This window comes from Toxotes jaculatrix, chromosome 24, assembly GCF_017976425.1.
Source record: "Toxotes jaculatrix isolate fToxJac2 chromosome 24, fToxJac2.pri, whole genome shotgun sequence".
Classification (NCBI taxonomy): domain Eukaryota; kingdom Metazoa; phylum Chordata; class Actinopteri; family Toxotidae; genus Toxotes; species Toxotes jaculatrix.
In genome coordinates, this window is record NC_054417.1 from 11,226,572 (window position 1) to 11,240,153 (window position 13,582).

The 13,582-nt window shown below is 42.1% G+C and overlaps 2 protein-coding genes across 4 annotated transcripts; one reads left to right on the forward strand and one right to left on the reverse strand.

The window, feature by feature from the left end:
* Nucleotides 1-127: 127 nt before the first annotated feature.
* sts (steroid sulfatase (microsomal), isozyme S) lies at nucleotides 128-8,053 on the forward strand. Its single transcript, XM_041032691.1, has 10 exons — nucleotides 128-217; nucleotides 645-818; nucleotides 2,053-2,174; nucleotides 2,253-2,375; nucleotides 2,974-3,385; nucleotides 3,477-3,613; nucleotides 4,165-4,302; nucleotides 5,237-5,396; nucleotides 5,480-5,601; nucleotides 5,760-8,053. The coding sequence occupies exons 2-10, from the start codon at nucleotides 664-666 to the stop codon at nucleotides 6,110-6,112; spliced, it is 1,722 nt and encodes a 573-aa protein (XP_040888625.1). The 5' UTR covers nucleotides 128-217; nucleotides 645-663; the 3' UTR covers nucleotides 6,113-8,053.
* A 1,296-nt stretch (nucleotides 8,054-9,349) lies between these two features.
* pnpla4 (patatin-like phospholipase domain containing 4) lies at nucleotides 9,350-12,550 on the reverse strand. Of its 3 annotated transcripts, none has more exons than XM_041032049.1 (8): nucleotides 12,363-12,550; nucleotides 11,528-11,716; nucleotides 11,334-11,428; nucleotides 10,788-10,923; nucleotides 10,628-10,693; nucleotides 10,092-10,244; nucleotides 9,808-9,975; nucleotides 9,350-9,546 (listed from the first exon to the last, which is right to left on the reverse strand). In XM_041032049.1, the coding sequence occupies exons 1-7, from the start codon at nucleotides 12,396-12,398 to the stop codon at nucleotides 9,844-9,846; spliced, it is 807 nt and encodes a 268-aa protein (XP_040887983.1). In that variant the 5' UTR covers nucleotides 12,399-12,550; the 3' UTR covers nucleotides 9,350-9,546; nucleotides 9,808-9,843. The 3 variants fall into 3 exon arrangements, with proteins under 3 accessions (XP_040887983.1, XP_040887984.1, XP_040887982.1); XM_041032050.1 differs by adding an exon at nucleotides 12,097-12,125 and having other exon boundaries at nucleotides 9,350-9,975; XM_041032048.1 differs by having other exon boundaries at nucleotides 9,350-9,975.
* Nucleotides 12,551-13,582: the final 1,032 nt, after the last annotated feature.

Genomic DNA, 13,582 nt, shown 5'->3' on the forward strand with positions numbered 1-13,582 from the left:
CAAAATCAAAGATAATTCCTCTTTCATTTTCTTTTTTTTTCTTTTTTGTAATTATATTCTTCAAGTTTTACTTTGAAACTCAAAAAACAGGAAGTGGTGTCGTAAGCCACCTCCTCTATTGAGTGACTGTTGCTCCAGTTTGACAGGCGGCTTCTTTGTTTTCTCTGAACAAAATGTGAATACTGCTTTCCTTAGATGAGTGTCCTTTGTCCTTCAGGTAGGTGGACTGCTGAGTCCAGACCTGAGGAGCTGGCTCTCCTGTGCCATGTGTTTTTAAAAATGGTTGTTTTGTCTCTCCAGTGTACAGATCTCTGTTTATATCTGGGTGTTTTGTCCTTAGGGTGGACAAGTTTCTGTCTGAGTGTTGCTGGGCTGTATTAATTGTCCTCCTCTCTGTCTGCTTTGTGTCTTTTTGTGGTTTTAATAAAGTCTTAAGTTTAAGGTTTTAAGTCCTTCCTTTATGTGTTCTTGCTCCTTTTCCTTCCCTTCTGTCCTTGCGGATACATTGTGGTCCTAATGGTGTCCGGTTCTGATGCCCCTGGGCTTCAGAATCAAAGACTAAATACTGATCTGTGTGTGTTGGTTTCATGCAAATCACATAAACTCCAAATGAATCAATATTTGATGTTTTTTTTGTCCTCCAGTATCTTCTGGTTTGACAACATGAAGTTTACATGGCTGCCAGCTTCTCTTCTGATGCTGCTTGTGGCGGCAACCGTTGCGTCTCTTCCCAAAAACAGCAAACCCAATTTTGTTCTGATGATGGTGGATGACCTGGGAATTGGAGACCTGGGCTGCTATGGCAATAAAACCCTGAGGTAAAATAAAACAAAACAAAAAACTAACTCCCGCCATTGTCCAGCAGGGGAGGTTGGCAACAGTCTCAAACCTCTGGGCAGGCCTCCCACTCCAGAACCCAGCCAGTAATTACAGCTCATTAATTCCACCTGTGCATTTTCTATGATGACATGTCAACAGCATGACTGCCCATTTGTTCCATATTCTCCCCGATGGGGAAAGGTTGTGTATTTCCACATCTTAGGACACAACTTTTAACACAAAACAGACAAAAACCATCACAGGATCTTGTAGTTTAGCACATCTTGGCCTCATTTTTAAAGCGTTTTACAAATATGGCTGCAACTAATGATTCTTTTCTTTATGTAATCATTATAAAGTTGTGAAAATGTGTCATGGACACACACTTGTAGATTTTAAAAATAAAATCTAACAAAAGGTGGACTTAAAAATGATGCTTTAGTCACCAAAAACAAAAAACAAAAACAACAACTGGTATATAGAGTCTGTTTGGCCAAGAAACAAAACCAAAAAAAAAAAAAAAAAAAAAAATCATAGGAATAAAACACAGGAACAAAAACCCGAAGGAACACTGCCACGCAGGTGATCCACAGATCCTCAGGGAACAGGACTTAAACATAAAACGTGAAATAATCAGAAATGCAACAGTCACCAAGGGGGCTGATCATGACAGTACCCCACCCTTAAAGGCCAAAATCCAGATGGAAGAGGGATTCTAAGGGCCAGTAAACAGAGTTGAAGAGTGGAGGAGGAGACCTCAGGCAGATGGCCTGGAGGCCAGACAGGAGTAGAAGCAGGAGATTTGAAATTTAGGGTCTGTTGGGTCCATAGTTCATCATTTTGTAATGTTATGGTGTGTAGCTGGGAACACGGGGGAAGGACCTGAAGGCAAACAAGAGTACAAACACAGACAAACTGACAAAGAGACAAGGGAGGACCGAGGCTTAAATACAGGGGAGGTAATTGGCCCAGGTGAAACACATTAAGGCGGGGCAAACAATCAATAAGGCAGAAAAAGCCAGCCAGGGAACACAAGGAAACTAACTTCAAAATAAAACAGGAAATATTAATCAGATGTGCAAAAAACAAAACAAGAGTCCAAAAACAGTCAGCAAGACCTTTTCCCTGATTTTTTAATGATAAGTTTCTCTTAAATTTAATTAAAGTCCTTATATTTGCCTCTCTGAATGCTAAACCTGCCTTGTGACTGGTTGATGGTCTGTGATTTGTCAGGACCCCCAATATTGACCAGCTGGCACAGGAAGGGGTGAAGCTCACGCACCACATTGCCGCGGCGAGCCTGTGCACCCCCAGCAGGGCGGCGTTCCTCACTGGACGGTACCCGATTCGATCAGGCCAGTTCAAAGACATGGACGCAAAAACTCCCCCCAAAAAATTATGTGGTTCTAACATTTCATTTCCCTCTTTAACAGGTGTAGCTGGTACTATCAGACCTGGTGTCTTTATATTTAACGCAGCATCTGGAGGTCTTCCCAGCCACGAGCTAACCTTTGCTAAGATCGCCAAACAGCAAGGCTACGAGACGGCTCTGATAGGTACATGCGTGTAGCTCTTACAGCTAACAGCAGCTTTATAACAAAGTTGTGTCCTAAGGTAGGAGGAGCCAATTTTAGAAAAACAATCACAATTAACTTTAAATATATCCCCCTCCTACATTTACACACTTAGTCCAGCAATCGTGGAGCATACGGATCCCTACGTTGCAGAAGTCTTGGACTTCCGGGAAGTGGTTCACAACAGCTATGATGTCATCATCATTGGTGTCAAAATGGCGACCACTGAGCTCTTTCTTCATCTTGGGGCAGAAGTAGTAGTCTGAGGGGGCCAAATTAGGCCGAGGACTGCACGGAGGAGGCAATTTTTCAAACACCCAAAACAGAAATACGACAAAAATTATTAATGTCAAACTTGTTGCGGGAGTTGAACTGCACCTGCAGAGTTTGTTTCCTTCTACCCGAGGCCACCAACTTATCTAACTTATGATGAATGTGGAAAAGCTCCAACACCAACAAGGCCAAGGCTTTGATTCATTTGACAAATGTAGTAATGAACTGATTTTCTTGTAAATAGAATTATGGTGCATTAAGGGAGATGAATGAGTTCAGTCCTTGGTAAATTTCTACTTGGTTCCAGGAAAGTGGCACCTAGGACTTAACTGCGAACGCAGTGACGACCACTGCCACCACCCCAGCGCCCACGGCTTCAACTATTTCTTCGGTATCCCCTTGACCAACCTGCGAGACTGCCAACCTGGACATGGCACCGTGTTGCAGATCCATAAATATTTACCATTCCAGACTCTGACTCTTGTCTTGGTCACCATGGCCATACTCCACTACGCCGGCATCATCACCATTGGTGGTAGGCTGATAGAGAGACTGCTGTCTCTGACGCTCGTGATCACGGGTCTGGTGGCGGGCTTCATCATGGTCTTTCCATATCTCAACTGTGTTCTCATGAGGGACCACAGAGTTGTGGAGCAGCCGTTCACTTCTGAAAACTTGACACAGAGGATGACAAGTGAGGCAGTGGACTTCATAGAGAGGTCCGCTTTCCTGATCCATGTTTATCCAAAATTTTTTTACTATTTACATTATGTAATGCTTGGAATGAAACTGTATTTCCTGTTCCTACAGGAACTCAGCGAGGCCTTTCCTGCTGTATTTCTCTTTCCTTCAAGTGCACACAGCCATGTTTGCTTCTGCAGCATTCAGAGGAAGCAGCCGTCATGGCATCTATGGCGACGCTGTCCATGAGGTGGACTGGAGCGTAGGTAGATTCTGCAGGCTATGTTTTGTTTCAAGGACTGGTCTGGTGGATTATTTTAGAAAGGCAAATTGCTTTCGAGTTTTTCAGATGGACTTTTGTGAACTGCTATGACCTGCAAGTTGTCTCAGATACAGGCTCAGTTCAGGCTAGTTCTTCATTATTCAAAGATTTTGAAATAAGGCACATTCTCTTTGCTCTAATTGCCATTCATTCTCAAGGACAGCCTCCACTCGACAACACCCCACAATGGACTGAATGCAAAGGGGGAGAGGGGGGTATGTGTTCCTAATGAACGTGTAATTACCCCAATTATTTTAGCTTGAGGAGTATTGTGTCAGCACAAAGGAGGAGGGCAGTAATTGCTTTGTGTTTTGCTTGCTGAATGGGAAAAGAAGTGTGGTTTCCTTTTCTTGCTGGCTCTTTTTTTTGTCCTGAAGTTCAACTTTCATGCAACACACACATATATATTTTTCAATAGGGCTGCATGTCCATTTAAAAAAAACCCAAAAAACAAAAAACTAGTATATTGTTTAAAAATACTGTGTCTGTCCTTAGGTCAGATCATGCAGACTCTGGACAGACTCCAGCTGAGAGAAAACACTCTGGTCTACCTGACCTCAGACCAGGGTGCTCACCTGGAGGAAATCTCCTCCACAGGGGAAGTCCACAGAGGATGGAACGGGATATACAAAGGTACAGGATTTTCTCTGGGACTTAAAAGAGCTTGCAATACACAACATTTAATGAATTTAATCATTAAATACATATTGAAATTATTGAAAACTCATGCACAGGTAATTGATGATACAGGAGGTGGATGGCTGATGGCAGACTTGCAGAGAGGATAAGGAGCTCAGTGTGTTTTTGTATGCCGGATGACACAGCACGTGACTATAAAATGACTTCCACAGCAGTCTGAAATAGTCCACTAGGATACTCGGTGCATCATTTACAATTATTGACAATTAATTCAAACCACAAATAATTCAAATAATACCTGAATAAATAAAAAAATTAAAAATTAAAAAATAAATACCTGTATAAATATATAACATACAGAATCAGGCCTAATGACAGAATTTTTACTTAAAGGTGCATGCATGGCGAAAAATTTCTTATCAACCAAATAATGTAAATTCCTAGAAAGGATCATGTAGTTCAATACCAATCATAACAAAATGGAGGCAGCATTTAATTAGTACACTTCCATCAAAATGACATTTAAACCCAGAGAGTCTATTAGTCAGAGCATATAATAAAGTTACCAATAATACATTTCTCAACTCAACAGCTGTTTAATTAAAGAATTAAACCCAAATTGTCTCACAAAGTACTGATGCACCTTGATAACAAAATGCATGATTGAGGCTAAAAATCTAGATGATGCTTAAAAAAAAAATGCAATCAAAATAAGAATTTGCTGTTTTCACGTCAGACTTGTGGTGCTTCCTAAGAGAGTCAACAACAGACTCTTTGTCAATGATTTACACCCGACACCACTTCACAGTGTGGACTCAGATCTTTCTGTTTGGACCCAGAAGACTTCATTCAAAGGTTTTCGTAAGTCTGCCACTGTCAGCGATGCTGTTTCATCCTGGCAAGTATTTTTTTTTTATCATCTGTGCAGGAGGGAAATCCACAAATTGGGAAGGAGGGATCCGGGTGCCCGGGATTCTCAGCTGGCCTGGAAAAATCCCTGGTGGCAGGGAGGTGGATGAGCCCACCAGCAACATGGACCTGTTTCCCACTGTGGTGCACCTGAGCGGAGCCTCAGTGCCAGAGGACAGGTGAGGTGATCCAGAGGCTTTGATCAGATAATTATTATTCACTCTCCTGAGCGACTGGATGCTCACCGTCCTCTGGTCTGCAGGGACATAGACGGTCACAACCTCATGGATTTGCTTCAGGGACGAGCTGAAAGGTCCAAGCACGAGTTCCTGTTCCACTACTGCAATGCCTACTTGAACGCAGTTCGATGGCACCCTGAGAACAGTAAGTCAAAAACAATCACCCAAATAAGGTACACGTACCGGCAAGAACTTTAGCATCTATTAAAAACAGCCCTTTGTCTCTCATGTCTGACTGAAATTACTCTGCCGGCCTTAAGGGAGGGTAAGTTTCATCAAGTGGTTTCATTTGGATTTCTACAGGTAGCTCAGTGTGGAAAGCCTTTTACTTCACACCAAACGCCTACCCAGAAAACGAGGTGGCCTGTTTCCACACGCACGTGTGCTTTTGCACGCCAGGCTACGTGACCCACCACAACCCCCCGCTGCTCTTCGACCTCTCGAAGGACCCATCGGAGTCCACGCCCCTGACTCCAGACACCGAGCCAGCCTTTTACTCCATCCTGGCTGCGATGAAAGAGGCCGTGGAGTGGCATCAGAGATCGGTGAAGCCTGTGGCGAGCCAGCTAACCGTCGGGACTCTAATTTGGAAACCCTGGCTGCAGCCTTGCTGCTCCACACTTTGGCAGCTCTGTCAATGCCAGCAGGACCAATAGCTTATAAATAAGTCCTGCTTGCAACAGGATCACATAAGTGACAACAATGACAATCACATTTGTGACCTCAGCAACACTGAATTCCACACAACAACCTCCACCACAACTTATTCAGCAGCTTGTACCAGTTTTAAGAATACACAGACTCTTTAAATACAGCTCGACTGTCAAACACTGTCAAAACCCTGCAGTGTGAAGTGTGTGTGTTGCCTTTGCATGCTTCTCTCTCTGTGTATGGGTTGTGTGTTCAGTAACTTTGCCACAGTTCGCCATTCACTGCAAAAAAAATCTCATCGAAAAAGCGTCTTGACAGCTGTCAAACGCTCGTCGAAAGCGCATCTGCGCCCGAACGTAGCGCTTTGATGCAGCGGTAGCATTAAATGTGCTTCCTGTCCGGGTAGTTTCTTTCTGCCCCTGCATGTGTTTTCTCCTCTTTTACTCGTTTTACCATCCCAGTCTTTAGCTGTCATATTTCCTGCTGTCAGTTTTATACTTGCGTACAACTCAGGTCTTTTATTTATACACCACCAGGCGGCCAAACAGTACACACACACACACACTTCCCCCAGGATATTATTATTTTTTTTTAGAATTGAATAATATTTCAGTTTGTGTTTACAGCATGTTCTGTTTCACCAAAGTAGCAAAAAAAAAAAAAAAAAAAAAAAAATCAATTAACACAACTTTAATTTAAGAAATTAAAGCGGAAATTAAAGTCTTCTATTGGTGGAATCATGGGAAATTAACTCACAGAGTTTTGGAGGTAGAAAAATCGGGATATAATGACCTCTATTTTTTTTTTTTTTAAATAAATCTTCTTGTATGTCCTTGAAATTAGGTTCAAGTGCGACAACTACATGCTGAAAGCTCTTACACAACTAACTGTGCAAATCTTTAACTGAAGAATAAAAAGATAAAACAATTTTGATCAAAGAATAAAAAAGCATGAGTGAGAGTTTGACTATTTTCTGAAGTTTTGTTCAGTTTACTCAGTGCTTGCAGTTTAGTGTTTCTGCTACTAGTATATTTCTTGTTAAATGCCTTTAAAATATTCCTTTAATTATCTCCTATGCTGACGCAGCATCAGTGTGACATGTACCTCACTGTGGTTCTGCAGAATCTGGATCTGTGCAAACCATTTTCTGTCCCCATGATCCTGCTGTTCATCTTCTTATAGTAATAATAATAATAATAATAATAATTATTATTATTATTATTATTATTATTATTATATAAATTTTCAACACCTCACTGGATTTTCAACAGCTCACTGGAGTCATCCCACGTGCCAGCCTGGTTCAAATCCTCCACCATAGTTCCAGTCCCTAAGAAGCCAAGGATCACTGGACTTAATGACTACAGACCTGTCACCTGGTTCTGTCCCACCTCAAGACCATCACGGCCCCCCACCTGGGCCCCCTACAGTTTGCCTACAGACCCCACAGTCAACCTGGCCCTTCGCTTCATCCTGCAGCATCTGGACTCCCTGTGAATCTAAGTCAGGATCCTGTTTGTGGACTTAAACTCTGCCTTCAATACAATCCTCCCAGCTCTCCTCCAGGACAACCCCCCCCCCCCAAGACTGTGTACTTTCCCCTCTGCTCTTCTCCTTGTACACCAACTGCTGCACCTCTGGCCACCAGTCTGTCAAGCTGATTAAGTTTGCAGACAACACCACCTTCATTGGTCTCATCTGGGATGGGGATGATGTTCTGTGTTCCTTTTCCCGCTGCTGACTGAACTTAAAGCACAGCTTAGAGACTATTAAAGAACAAACATCTCTCCATGTGGTGCACACCTACTCTCCATAATAGAGTCTTAAGAATAATCATTAAGTAGCTATTAAGTTATTAAATGTTTGCTACAGAGTGAATATTGTTTTCTCGCTGGGCCCTCACTGCGTGGATTTCCCAGCAGCGTCCGTGGCTCAGCAGGAGCGTCTTCCCGAAATGAGATTTAAAATAAATAAAGAATTAAAATAAAAAATAAAAAATGACTCAGCCCGTCTCTCTACGCTCGACAAACACTTGCCTGCTTTTTTCAGCTGATCTGAGTACGCTTATCAGAGTGTCTGCAGGTGCGCACCATACGGTCAAGTCAGCAGCTGAATAATTACACCCCAACAAACAGAGGGGGGTGAGGCCTCCTTCAGCTGGACTGTTTCCAGACAGTTTTCAGTGTTTCATTACTGGGGGAGAATTTTCCAAACAAGACAAGCTGAAACATAACAAGAAAAAAAAAAGAAGAAACAAGACATGGAATCTTTGGCCCCCGGGTGGGAACTGTAATTTAAGGGAAAGCCTTAATTGAGCCTCATTACAACAGACAGCAGGTGGGCTTACATAATACCAGCGGGGAAACACTAGTGGGTACATCTGCTTGTGTGTGTCTGCATTCTTCTACTTTTCTTTGTTTCCATTCTAAAGCTTTTTCTTCATTCTTTCATTATGTATTTATATGACTCTTTGCAACATCAGGTTCACAACATACAAATATGTATTTTTATTTGACCTAAAAATTGTTTTTTTGTAGCTAAAAAGTTGCTTGTTTTTCCAAGGTTTTCAGCTCTATCATGGCCTTCATCAGTAGTCCGACCCCATCTAACACGAAAACCATGTAAAACAACTGAAAACGTGTGAAAAGAGCTAGTAAGTAAACCTTGAGCTCATATTGTTTTGTCAAATCAAAATACTTATTTTTTTTAATGGACTTTGGTGCAGAAATAAAATCAATAAATATTGGCTTATAGATTGAAGTAAAGATGTTTACAGACGCTCAGTAACGGCTTTTGGTGTTTGAACTCCCCTGTGGAGTTTTCCTGTCAACAACCAAGTCATGTTTACATGCAGTGTTTGTTGCCAAATCACACTGTGTGTGTGTGTGTATCCTTGAGCTCTAAATAAACATATTAAACGCACTTCCTTTATGTGCGTATGATACACAAAACAAAAACAAACGGAGGATCCACGCATAGAAAAGCAGCTCTGTAGCAGAAACCACTATAGATCAAAACCTCTATAGGGACTCTTTAAGATCAATCATCAAACGAAGCAGTGACAGTTCCTGTAATTTCTATGAACATGCATCCATCATTCTGTCATTTCTACATCAGATCTACTTTATATTTTGCTTCTAGTACATATAGATTGAAATTGACAATATCCTATCAGGAAGTATCATTATAGCCAGGAGATACTGGACAAGAGGACGGGAAAGAGGGCAGTGAAGACAGAAATTTTGCGTGTTAGTTTAATCATTTTCTCATTCTCAAATTTCACAATTTCACAAAAAAACAACAACAAAAAAACAATAAAAACTTCATTAAATCACTGGTTAGAGTAAACAAAGGTTTTATTTAGTGGTACCTTGAGTGTAAATAACATGCTACTCCGTCCTGGGGGAGGACAAACCAGGAGAACTGCATTCCTCCCATGCTGGAGGAAAACAAAAAAAAAAAAAAGATGTGGTGTGTGCATGTGTGACAACACTTATCTGATCGAAGCTCACAATGATACACACACCCATTCATGCTCTGTAAGTACACACAGAGGCCAGCACTGGTGATGTTTACGCATCAGTCCACATGGAGCTGTTGGTATCAGTGTGTTTGAAGTCTCTCTACAACATTACTCCATGGAAACACTCTTAAAAAACTAGGAAATAAATAAAGTCAAATCTATGAAATCCACTCTCACATTTCTGTAGATGGCTCTTGGTTCTTTCCACGACCGTCAGCTCGCCCAGGCCTCCCTCTTCAGGAACCTCATGGTGTCGCCGAAGCCTTCCTCACATAAAAGCTGCATTCTGCCGCGAGATGGAGGGAACAGCGCCTGGTTCAGACGTTTGATGTTCTCCACGGAGAACTGAGGAAACCAAAGAGAACACCACGTAAACGTCGAATCTTTGATGAAACCCGGAAGTTGTGCAGCTCCCACATAATAACAATCGATGCTATCTGATGAAATGATCCAATACTCGCCATTATTTTCATGTTGGCCAGTCTGAGCTGAGTGTTGAAGCGCCCCCTGTGGACAGGACACACATCCTGCAGGCCGGCGAAGGGAGACACGGTGATGGTTCGTCCCACCGGCGGAATCGGCAGGCTGTCCGTGAACCCTCCGTCTATCCATTTCTAACCAGACATAGACTGGGTCAAAAGACTGAGGCAAAAATATTTGCTTCACGTTGTTAATATTATTTCACTGTCAGAAACTACGAAGCAGCACCGTTTTTATAGGATCTCAAATTTTAGGAAATAAGCATTTTCAATTTCCAATCATGGGACTTTTACTTTGGAATTGCTCTAAAATGACACAGTAAAAGTGCTTAACATTGTGGACATGTGTTGCCTGACTGTTCCTCAATACTTATCAGTCACAGACCATGCTGCCTTTAGAAAACATTACATTTTTAGAAACACACGAACATGTCAAATTTGGCACTTTTACTTTGAAAATTACTCAAATTATGGATGTAGTAAATATGATTCATTCTGTTAGTGAATGAGCCCATTACCTGTCCCCTGAATTCCACTGGTCTGAGTCCAGCATAGACTGGTACAAAGCTGCTAGCCAGTAGAGCCTGGAGAAGTGTCATTTTCTAGTTAGAGCATTAATGAAAGTGTTTTAAACTGAAAAGATCAGTGTAATGTGTGTGTGTGTGTGTGTGTGTGTACCTCTATGAGCTCCTCCCTGGAGGCAAACCTGGACACCATGTGGTTCTTGCCAGTTTTGGAGTGTGTCAGTGAGATGTGGAGGCGGTCTGCGGCCAGACTGTGAGCCTCGCTGGGCAGAATCTCTTCTATCCCCTCCCTGGAGAGGAAGCACACACACTGATGCTCATTTTAAATACAACTTCCTCAATCTGTTGCACATAAACAGAATCGTTCTCTACATAAAACTTAACCTAAAGTCCTTGTGAAAATAAATATAAATATATACGAACTTGGACCCCTGTTCCCAAAGCAACTTTACAGCAATATTCACAGGCAACATGAATTAAAACAAACTCATCAGAGGCAGCGAAAAGCAATTAAACTAAATAACAAGAGCAGTGTCAGGGGATGCTCACTAAGGTAGCTAATACAGCTCAGAGTATGTGTGGCATCTTATTTTAGAGTGTTAGCATGATAATGCATGCAAATTAACACCCATATACACCCGAGGCTGATGGGAAAACGACATCAGTTCTGCTAGTGTTTGCTGAAATTTAATTTCTTTACCGTAGCGTGAGCATGAAGTCGTAGCCCGGTGTGACAGCTCCAAACCGCTGCCTTCTCACACTGTCAGCAAACCTGTACGTGAATTCTTTACAGTGCTGCAAGACAAGGGAGACCAGGGAGACCGGCTTGACAGAGAGTCTTCACAGATCCACAGACTTCTCGCCATGGAATGAATGAGGAGCTCAGCACTCTACCTCCAGCTTGTCGGGAGCCGTGATCATTACAGCAGCCACCAGGGCCCCGGCCGAGGCGCCTGCGCAGGCCCCGAGAGAGCCCAGCAGCTTGTCCCCGTGGCGGAGGAAGGCCCCCACGGCGCCCAAGTGGTAGATCCCCAGGAAACCACATGCAGCAAAGGACAGATTCAGGACTGTCATCCTCAAAACCTACGTAGACACAATGGCATCAGGCACGAGTCATTATTATTATATTCTTATTTTTTATTGACAAGATAAAATTATTAATATTATTAATGCTAGAGCAGTTCTCACAAAATTAAGTAACGCCATGAATAATAAAGCTGTTTAATTAACATAAGGCTTAAGTCAAATCAAATGGTTGAAATCAGCAAAAGCCTGGACCTCAACCAGTCCTATGTGATTTGGAAAAAACAACGTCGGGCTTATTTTTAACCTGGTTTAGATGCAGCAGGTGATGTAGTAAGTGATCAAAATTCTTCAGCTGCTTCTGCTTTCTGATAACAAACTGCTTGTAACAACTTATCATTGCTTTTTGAAACAGACACCTTAATAGGAAAACTTATTACCTTTCATAGCACAGTCTCGCGGTGCATTTCTGTATGAGGACAGCACGTGAAGACACATTTTAAAAGTGAAATGCATATTCCAAGTCTAAAGAACATTTATGGCTTTTGATTGTGTGAAAACATCGCCTACTTCAGTGTGATTTCTTAACTTTCCACCAAAGTAGCATTTACAATGGCTAACAGGAGAGAAACAACGCTGGAGCTAACTAGCTTTTCCGAATTAAGTTTAACACTAGCTAAAAAAACAAGCAAACAAGAGGACATACCGTGTTTACGGTCCCGACACGGAAAACTTTTGGCATCAGCTCATTTGGACAGGTTTTGGCTACGCACTGTTAGCAACAGAGGTTTGACAAAAAAAAACAAAACAAAAAAAAAAACAATAGCTAACGGTTCATAAATTTACTTTTTAGTATAAAACTCCCCGCTACTCTGCAGCGCCATTACCGGAACGACGACGTTAAGCAAACAACACTCCTTCCGCTACATTTCAAAATAAAAGCGTGACAAGTAAAAGCAGCCACTGCTGCACCTTAATTCACTTAACCTTGGATTTTTACTTGCAGGATAAATATTATATACTTATAAAGCGCTTTAAAACTACATTTCAGTCATTTGAGATTCGTTTATTCTTAAACCTTCAAACAAACTTGAATCCCTTGCCTGTCTTTTTTTTCTGGTCAGCAGAACCACAAGCAAATCTCTGAGCTGGTTTCAGTCTTCATAACAGAATTAATGGCTATAATAATATGGGCACTGCAGTGGAACATATGAAGTTTCAGCGGGGGGGAAAGAAACAAAGGGGCATCACCACTTTGTTGTACAAAGCAGTGCAAAGAAAGAACATTGTTATTAAGGGAGAGAGAGAAGGCACACAGTTTATGTTATGCCTAGACTGAGACTGGGACACTGTGGTCTGGCACTGGACTTAGCAAAATTATGCAAACATGCAGATGGTCTGTGTGACACTTGCACAAAACAACCCTGCAGCCATTTTGTTCCTCTATGCAGTTTTTGATGCTGTTATGTATTTGTCTATTCTTCTGCCTTTGGGATGAGCGTAGTCATTTTCATGTCTCATATGACACATCAAATCCATGAGATTTAAAGCTCAAGCTGCCTGACACAGCAACACAGGAGCCTGATTTACTGCCTGACATTAGAGTAAAGCAGTTATATTTTCAACCCTACAAGTTGTAACAAAACTCCTCCCACAGGATGTCTGATAACCCAAATAATAAACCAAAGTGCACTTTTATTATTAGCCCTACTTTGTTGTTTTCACGCCTAAAGCAGTGTCCCTGGAGCGCAATTCTTCCTCCGCTCCCACTCCAGTCAGCATTTCTTTCCCACGGACCCCCTTCTGCCGTCGGAATCCTTACCCATGTTTCGCAGTCTCAACCTTCTTTCCTGGCACGTCAGCGCAAATTTCCCCCGCTCCTCAAGTGTTACTTGCGACTACGTGGGTTAGGTGGGTTCCACGCTT